Source organism: Patiria miniata, unplaced genomic scaffold, assembly GCF_015706575.1.
Source record: "Patiria miniata isolate m_02_andy unplaced genomic scaffold, ASM1570657v1 HiC_scaffold_7, whole genome shotgun sequence".
Lineage (NCBI taxonomy): Eukaryota > Metazoa > Echinodermata > Asteroidea > Valvatida > Asterinidae > Patiria > Patiria miniata.
The window spans coordinates 10,942,822-10,952,036 of record NW_024037074.1 but is presented as its reverse complement, the minus strand read 5'-3'; the positions used below and the strand labels follow the sequence as shown (position 1 = coordinate 10,952,036).

At 40.5% G+C, this 9,215-nt stretch overlaps 2 protein-coding genes across 2 annotated transcripts; one reads left to right on the top strand and one right to left on the bottom strand.

Annotated features, from left to right (window-relative positions):
• LOC119745781 (dual specificity protein phosphatase 18-like) lies at nucleotides 1-2,018 on the bottom strand. The gene is made up of 2 exons (XM_038222381.1): nucleotides 1,863-2,018; nucleotides 1-861 (listed from the first exon to the last, which is right to left on the bottom strand). Exon 2 carries the CDS (start codon nucleotides 760-762, stop codon nucleotides 217-219), a length of 546 nt encoding a protein of 181 aa, XP_038078309.1. The 5' UTR covers nucleotides 763-861; nucleotides 1,863-2,018; the 3' UTR covers nucleotides 1-216.
• Nucleotides 2,019-2,122: 104 nt separating this feature from the next.
• On the top strand, nucleotides 2,123-7,580 carry LOC119745780 (dehydrodolichyl diphosphate synthase complex subunit Nus1-like). Its single transcript, XM_038222380.1, has 5 exons — nucleotides 2,123-2,595; nucleotides 4,189-4,320; nucleotides 5,534-5,683; nucleotides 6,382-6,481; nucleotides 7,401-7,580. The coding sequence occupies exons 1-5, from the start codon at nucleotides 2,304-2,306 to the stop codon at nucleotides 7,489-7,491; spliced, it is 765 nt and encodes a 254-aa protein (XP_038078308.1). The 5' UTR covers nucleotides 2,123-2,303; the 3' UTR covers nucleotides 7,492-7,580.
• Nucleotides 7,581-9,215: the final 1,635 nt, after the last annotated feature.

Here is a 9,215-nt window from a genome sequence, read left to right as displayed (position 1 = left end):
TTCTTACTCTACATTTGTATCAACAGGACCTTGTTATTTGTCTCGGGGTGAATTGTGGCAAAGAAGTATGTATCTTTGTCACAATTCTCATATGTGACTGAATGGCTTGTTTTGGCTTTGATGACTAGTAATGCTTAAAATGACTTGACTACAATTTGCTTGCAACTTTGACATCAATCTCAGCCGATATAATGCACATTTGAACGCCTTTTTCAATCACCACACCATATTCTTAAACTCTGCCTCATACACGTCGGGTATCAGCCCAAACTTGGAATTCACCATTCTGACGCTGCTTCTGCCGAACAGAACTTTCTCGAAGGCGATCATCTGCTTCCAGAACCCCGGATTGGGGCGGATGAGCGGCCGGCGGGCTTTCACATAAGCGTGGGCTTGGCGGAGGGTCATGCTGCTGTACTTCATGAGGTACGCGATGCAAAGCGTCGCCGATCTGCTGCGACCGGCGAAGCAGTGCACGAGAACCCGCCCGCCTTTCCTCTTGACGTCGTGGATCATGTCGGCGACTTTGTCGAAGAAGTTGTACAGACCCGCCGAGGGGACGTCGTCTATGGGGATGCGGGTGGCCGTGATCTCCTTCGGGTATTTGGGCATGGCGCACTGGGTGTGGAGCGTAACGTTGATGACGTGAGTGATTCCGCGGGCATGGAGGTGGGTGGGACTGCGGGCGGCCTGGGCGCTGCTAATCAGGAGATAATCCGTCAGCTGGGAGATGGTGTGGAAAGCTGACTGGGAGTAGGCCATGACTGGATCATCCGCTCACAACATGAAGGGATTCTAAGCCGGATCTGAACACGTACCGGTATGCAGTCGTAACACTGAACTCAGTCAGTGATAACAATTCTATAAACAAGAAAACATCGAGTTTTTAGATGAAGTTAACAATCAATATGTACAGACAAGATTACACTTTCAATTTTTACTGGTCTTATTACAAAATGGTACAAATTAGTTTAAGTTTGGCTAAACCCACATCAAGAGCGATATTTTACAATAAGGTATTTGCATACAGTCTGCTGACATGATAGTGATACATGTACATGTATGTCAACTTGAAATGGCTCCCCTGGAGATTAGGATGAGAATATATACAATCGGCGTCATCTTGCATTCTTTTAATTCTGTCTGATTAAAGGGAATATACAACATTTGCAAACATCGAAAAAAAAAACTACCAAGTTTTTGCGAAATACCTTAATAGGATGTTGGTAAATGACAGCCTGAAGCATCCTGTAAAATTATGGCACCTGGTATACTGTCATTTTCAAGAAAAGTGGTATTTTTGTATCAATTTCCAACGCTGATCGGCCGATCAGCGTTGGAAACAACTGGCTTTTTTTCAAATACTGGCCCCAATTGACCATTGCACTTGTTTGCAATCGATTACAAACCTATGAACGGGTACGAGCCAGCTAGACTGGTTCCCTGACCTTACAATTCCCCAATGTATGTAAACTGCTCTGTTTCTTCTTATATGGAGTCAGGGAACCAGACTACAGGAAAATGATCGTTTTTCTTGGTTTTTATAGCATTTTCGAACCCAAAACCTCCAAAAAGTCAGTGCAACTATATTTGCTTTATATTTCCAACCCCCCAATTCCATCCATTTCTGAAAATTACAGCAAAAGCAAATGATGTATATTCCCTTTAAGAGAATTATTTAGAGAGTATTAGGCCTAGTAATCATAATAAATCGCACACATAGGCATAACACACACTACTGACATTATGACTGACATTAAAGTCTTTAGGCTAGTTATGTTATTTCTCCATCATGTTTACAAAACATTCACTGATTCAGTTTCATTTCGATCTTAATTAAACACAGACACCGCAGCAGTCACCTTTAAACTGTCATTGTCCTTACAAGTTATGGACCACAACACAACTTTTTGAGGTCAAACCTGACGACAAACGGAAGGAAACTGAGTAAAAGAGCAACAGATTCCGCCACAAAACGTACACAAACAGCGCAGATGAAAATGGTTGTATTAGGACGCCCTCTTGTGATCATGGTTTTTCAGCAGTATGGTCCCCAAACTCATGTCACAGATATAACATGTAACAGCGGTAGTGGGTTGATGGACCTGACTATCTGCGTGTCACGCTGCAGTTCGCGATTTTGGTTTGCCGGTAGTCGGAGTTTCATCATGTCGTTGACTTCCTAATATCTTATGGAATGAAACATTCATTTTGAATAGACTACAAGACAATGATTAACTGCATATTTAAGTATCATATTGAGAAATTTCCATCGAGGGCTGTGAGTTCTTCACCAAGAAAACATGGCCTTTTATGACGGAGCTGTGCTGAAATGCGTTCACGCCGCGCTTCAGCTGTGGACTTTTCTGTGGACGTGGTTTTATCTGTGGGGATGGAAGCCTTTGCTTTCGAAAGTTAAGGGTCAAAAGGCGACGTTGTCGCGGTGCAAAGAGGACAGGAAAAGCCTGCAGAAGCTGCCCTGCCATCTTGGTCTCCTCGTAGCTGAGCAGAAGATTTCCTACGGAGATGTCTGTAGTTTGATGGTGTGGAGTATGGCGCTTGGAATTTCCTACATCAGTGTTTATGATTGGCACGGTAAGCACCGGGGGGGGGGGGGGGGGGGGCAGGGGGAAAGGGGGCGTGGCCTGGCAGGGGGAAAGGGGCGGGTCTTTTGTGGAGAGGGAAGGGGCAATATGTTGTTATGAAGATGAGTGACATTAAATATTTTTCGTGATTTCTAACCACATGTCTCAATTACACAATATATACCCAAAAAATAGGGAAAAAAACAATATGAGATTTAGGTCAGATCAAAATTTAAATATTTACAAAAACATTACCATGTTTTCTCTTTGGTTATCTTCATTTATTCCTTTTACAAATGTATATTTCACATAAAAGTGGAATAAAGTGATTTAGACTTTAGACATGTTCGAGCAGTTTCAGACACTTTATTTAAGTCTTTTAGTAGTTTATCTGCAACTCCAACTTAGTGATGTTATTCCTTTAGGCATTGCAACTTCTCCTCAGACATGTCACATGTCAGATCAGCTGATTTCCTCATTTTTGACTTGTCACCTAAGGGCCAATTCAGAACAGTCAATGTTTAAAACCTTCGACCTATTTTTTTTAAATTGTGTTGACCCACCCCAAATTTCGGTCAATTTTCTCCCAGCTCAGGAGTTTTAACCCTTACCCTACTTGACCCTCCAATGCATGCCAATTGTGCCTCAAGAAAATCTCCTATGTTTTTTGCATGGCCCTCCAATATCTGCCATGTCATTTCAAGGATAACTGGACAGGCACTCCAATACATGCCACAGAGAACAATGAGAGTCCTCTGATAACAAAGTGAGTGCCCCCAGCTGGTCAGTATCAGGCACCCTCCAGGGCCTCCAACTCCTGCCAATTGGAGCCTTCACTGTTAAGACTTGTTATCTGCCAAATAACTGCAGCTGGAGGGCATTGGCATAACCAACTGACATGCAGTAAACTACCCTCAGAGAGTAAGGGTTAAATGGTTTTTATAGGCTCCCAGCATGCAACTTTGTAGTTGAAATGGAAGACAATGGAAGAGGAAATTGCAGAGCACACAAAACTTTGTACATTGTTTTTCAATTTTGTAAAACACCTTATTAAAAAACAACAACTAATAATTAAATGGTGATTTCGGCTTAGTTATGATGGAACGAGGTGGACTATCAATAGCAACCAATGACAATGAATTGATGACTAAAGGAGCAGCACATTACAGATGATCTCGAAGAGGCGTAGAAGCCGCTGGGTATTTTTGTTTTTTGTTCCCGTCGTAACTGGACTTCGATTTTCAGTTATTTCCTTTAACCCACCCGCCCTCAATTTCGAAAAAAATCTACATTTTTAAATAGACTACTCTCAATGGCCCATAAAAATAAAAATTAAAAAACGCTATAAAGCCTTGCGAGGTTTGAACTTTCATCTTTTCTTGTTCTCAATTGCATGCATGATGAGGGGTAGATAATTTATTTTTTCCATTTGTTGTCCTGTACAACTTGTACTCTCAATGAACCATAAAAATTGAAAAACACTGTATAAAGCCTTGTAAAGTCTTGTAAGTCTTTTCTTGTTACTTCTCAGTTGCATGCATGATGATTGAGGGCCAGATAATTTATTTTTCCATTTGTTGTCCTGTACAACTTGTACTCACAGGAACCTTGAAGAAGAATGCAGTACTTGTGAAAAGCCACCTGGACAGATTACAAGAAGAGATATTTGGAAAGGACAAGTCCAAATACACATTTCAGCTTCACCAGAGTAGCAGTAAAAAGCACAGCAGTAATGGTCAGTATGCCAGCTAGATTGGGAAAGAGTTCCATACCTGGACATCCAAGAGTGTATTTGCCAGCAATCGGGGACCCCCTATTGTCCCTCTTTTGTTTGTACTCTTTTTAGGAAGACCTCCCATATGTTTTGCACACAAATCCAAATTGCGAACCTCTCAGGAATTGGGGACCATATTGTCCTCTGTTGTTTAACGTCCCCTATTGAATGCAGTTAACAAACTCATCACTTGACACCCTGTGCACAAACCCTTTGAGACTGGTCTGAAAAAATCCAAGTGTTTTCTCAGTAAATGCTTCAATATTTTCCCTGCTAAATCTGGCTGTTTTAGGACATGTTGAATTTTTCTGATGGTTGAAAGGTCACTGCAAGGAAAAAGGAGTGATGTCCAATTAGTGATGTATGGAATTCTTCCCCAGCATGCCCAGGGTGGTTTTCGTTCTGCTGAAAGTCACAAGTACAGTGACTCCTACTTTGATTTTGATGGCACGGTTTCTAGTCAGTAGACAGCTTGTTTTAAGCAATAACTTGATGATAGCTATTCAGAGTTGGTTCAGATTTTGAAATGCCTTTTCACAAAACCCTACTGTATGTCTACTGACAATTGTAGTCACTGTTCATACTCGTCACATCCCTGCGTATATGAAATAGTTGCTGAATGAATAACCAAAACCAAAAGCAGAACTACTTCAATGAAGCTGATTTTACAAAGGAATGAAATTGAAAACCTACAATTGTTTAGTTTATCCCCACTCTTTGTTGCTTTCAGTGTCACAGTAAACTGATTTCTGTGTGGTTCAAGCACAGAGCATCTACAGGCTTTGCCTTCTGTATGTTCTTGGTTCTTGGTTGGTTTTTCTCCTAAATACTCCACGTGGGAGTTTATACAGGAGGCCAGAAACACCGGGGCAAACCCCTTCTCTTAGCGATAAGTGTTTACTGGGTTCTTTTACGTGCATTATACAACACACGGGACCTACGGCTTTACGTCCCATCCGAAGGACGAAGCAATAATGGTTAAGTGCCTTGCTTAAGAGCACAAGTGTCCGCCGGCAGGCTCGAACCCACGTCACTGTTGCCTCTGAAACACCAGAACATGAGTCCGGTGCTCGTAACCGCTAGGCCATGACACTCCATTGTAAGTATTCAATTCCATACTTATCAATACTTCATTCTTAATGGGTTTTGTTTTGTTGTGTTTTTTTTTTTGCAGAAGGAGCACAGGTTCACATATTGCTGCTGTCGCCCTCAGATGGTAGACTTGACCTAGTCCGGACAGCAGGGGACTACTGTCATGCCGTAGCCAACCGAATACTCAAACCAGAGGACATTAGCACAGACTTGGTCAACTCAATGTTGCATTGTAAGCAGTTTTTAAAAAAAAATGGATATATCAAGCTGAGGGTTTAAAAACCAAATCCCTAGAAGTTAAAATTAAAAACAGAAACTTCAAGTGAGCTGTGTAATAATACTGCACTTCAGGTTTCCAACAACCAAAGTTGAATTTTTTTCTCTGATTCCTTAGAAGTTTAACTCTCTGAGGTTTTTTAAAACAGTCACAGACAGTCAAAAAAATCTATCCTCTCCCTTGCCGTGCCTTTTACGCAGGCTAGTCACCAACAGTCGGATCATATTTCAACTTCAAGCAAGCACGTTGACTAGTCAAAATCAGTCAACAGACAAAAGTAGGCAAGTGATAGGCACAGCTGGTTTATCAGTCACCTACAGTCAAAGCATAGCCTGTATTAAGTTACATAAACAGTCACAGCCAGTCAATCCTGCTTTCTGTAGGCTAGGAGCTCTTAACTGTTAAAAACAGTCACTTGATTGATTTTGACTGAAAGGACAACTTTGCACAAAATGTATGTTTGCATAGGAAGGTTAAAAACCATGTGTGGTGCTTATCGATTCCTATTGATAAATTATGTAATGGAATTGCCTGGTTATTGATAAGATATCAAATGGAATTTGATCAGTGTAATCAGCGCAAGGGGCTTTGTACCTACAATGTTTTTGCACTATAAACACTTGTTTCATGTTATATTTTTGTCTTCTTTGCAGCCACCAAAGGCTTCCCTGACCCTGATGTACTGGTGAGGTTTGGACAGATCGAGAGTCTTCTTGGCTACCTTCCGTGGCAAATACGTCTCACTGAGATCTTGTAAGTTTGTGTTATATGTACACCCCTGCAATAACCCTCTCCACCCTCACCCCTACCCCCTACATGTACCCCCACCCCATCCCTGACACCCCCCATCCATGACACTCCATCCACCCACCATTCGTTCCACCACACCCCTGGCAAATATTCTCATTAAGATCCTGTGATTTACTTCTACATCCCCACCCTCTCTGACAGCCCAGAATAACACCCCACCCTCAAGTAGCCCCTACCCCTCCCTCACCCCCTCCCACCCCCCTTTAATAGAACTCCGTCATATCCACACCTCACTTGTGAGGCATATTTCTTTTGTCTTTAACACTCCGTAAATCAGTCCTTCATTTGTACTTGCATGTAAGTCATCCAATGTACATAAAAACATCAGAAACATTAAATCCTGTTCTGCTCAGAGTTATAATGGAATCACAAGTTACAAGTCAGTCACAAGTCAGTCACAAGTCATGTCACAAACCACATCACAAGTAACAGAGGACATGTACAATAATAAAGGAATGCTTCTGTCAGAGTTTGACAAACTTGGATAGAATTTTGATCAACTTGTGATGACTTGCGATGACCTGTGAATCATTTGTGATGACTAGTGATGACTTGCGATGACCTGTGAATCATTTGTGATGACTAGTGATGACTTGTGATGACATGTACTCACCTGTGATCATTTGTGATGACTTGTGATGACTTTTGATCATTTGTGATGACTTGTGATGACTTGTGATGGCTTGTGATCATTTGTGAAGACTTCTGATGACTTGTGATAACTTGTGATTGTTTGTGATGACTTGTGATGACTTATGATAACTTGTGATCATTTGTGAGGACTTGTGTTGACTTGTGATCACCTGTGGTCACTTGTGATCACTTAAGTTGACTTTGGTTTTCCTTTTTAATTTTATGTCAGATCCATGCCAACTCACTGGGGTGTAGGTTACGAGTCATTCCTAGATGTCCTTCATCAGTTCGCAGGGACGCATCAAAGATTTGGGAAGTAATCATCGATATGCTTATTTTTATGTTAAATGTGCTTTTTATTTGAATGCAACAAGGCATATGCATACATTTGTACAAAGCTAATTTTTTTTTTAATATTGTGAGTCAGGATCATTTGTGGGTATACAACCGTTCATACAACTTTAACGACCTAGACATTGTTTTAAGGAACTGAATCCTACAAAATCCTCCACTGTTCCTCAAACACTTTTCATAGTACTTAAACGTTTTAGGTTGTCTAGTCTCATGTGAATGACTTTGGGGAAGTCAGGTTTCCTCGCCTTCCACCGCTGTGACCCGGGTTCGATTCCTGCCCGGGCCAATATGTGGATTGGGCTCTCAGTCCCTACCTGATTCCATGGGTTTTCCTCAGAATATTCACCTGGGGTTTTCCTCTCACACCTAAGACTGTAATTTCTAAATACTTTCTCCTCTTACTGGGCCCAGGGGAGACCTGTTGATTCCACTGAATGGGCTACCAAGTTGAAATAAGAATTACATGTATACTAAACCTGTGGGTAGTTCAAGGATTCAATGTCTATGACTTCATGACAGCTTTTAAGAGTAAGAGTGGATTAAACTGAAAATTATTTCTCAAATCTTATACATCCATCATCTATTAAACTCTTTCAGTGCCCGCGAAATTTGAAAAGTTTAACCCTAAAGTGCCAAACTTCGAGCGTTTTTTGTAATTGTTCAAAATTCTGTAAAAAAAAAAGTAAATACGTTTTACTCACTATAAAATTTGTTGTTGTTGCTCTCTGGTATATCCTTGGTGAATTGGAAAGTCAATAGTAGTCACGTACATACATGTAGTGCTACACCCTGAAACACTGTCCTGCACACAGGGGAATTCCGCACTTTTTGCAGAAAATACAAGTGTCCAATACAAGGGTGCTGCACCCTCTCGCAAGAACTTGAATAAAACAAATAAATACAGGGCGTGCCTGAATGAAAATGATATTATTAGAAAGAGCGAGAGGGCCCCCTTGTGATAACATGCTTACTCTACCTCGTACATGTACGAGGTTTGGCGATTTTAAGTACGAACATTACCTTGTACATGTACGACTTTGGCACTGAAAGAGTTAATGGTCAGGGAGATTACAGACTAGGAGTTTTGGATTTCTTATCTCAATCATTAATTAACCAGTTCGTACCGGGATTATTTTTACTTTGACCAGACCCAGGCGCAGTATTGTTTTGCACGAACCTCGATGCCAGACCGATTTTGAATACAAATTTTTAGCTTTCCATTATTGTGCACAGTATAAACTTAATATTCAGTCACATTTTCAATTAGATAATGTTGAACTCCTTTTTCATTGTTTTCTTTCCATTTTTCATTGTTTTCTTTCCATTTTTCTAGAACACGGACATCAAATTTAAGACCTTTGTAAAAAAAAAATCCTTTACATTTCCAACTACATTCCCAATCAAAATTCTTAATTTTTGTTTTTTGTTAAAAATGGAAAATGGCCAAATGTTCTTCAAAGACAGTATATTTATTTGAACTATGACCTCAAAGTTTATTCAACTCTTGTAAACTTCTTTTGCCAAAAGTGCAGATAACATTAACTTCTGAATAATTGTGTTGAATTAAACAATATAATTTTTTTTCGTGGTTTGAAGGATGAAGATTTGCTAATTAAGAATGTCTGATTTTAAATTTTATAGAGCTGAACGGTCATTATGAAACTTCACAGACAGTGTATGTACAAAACTC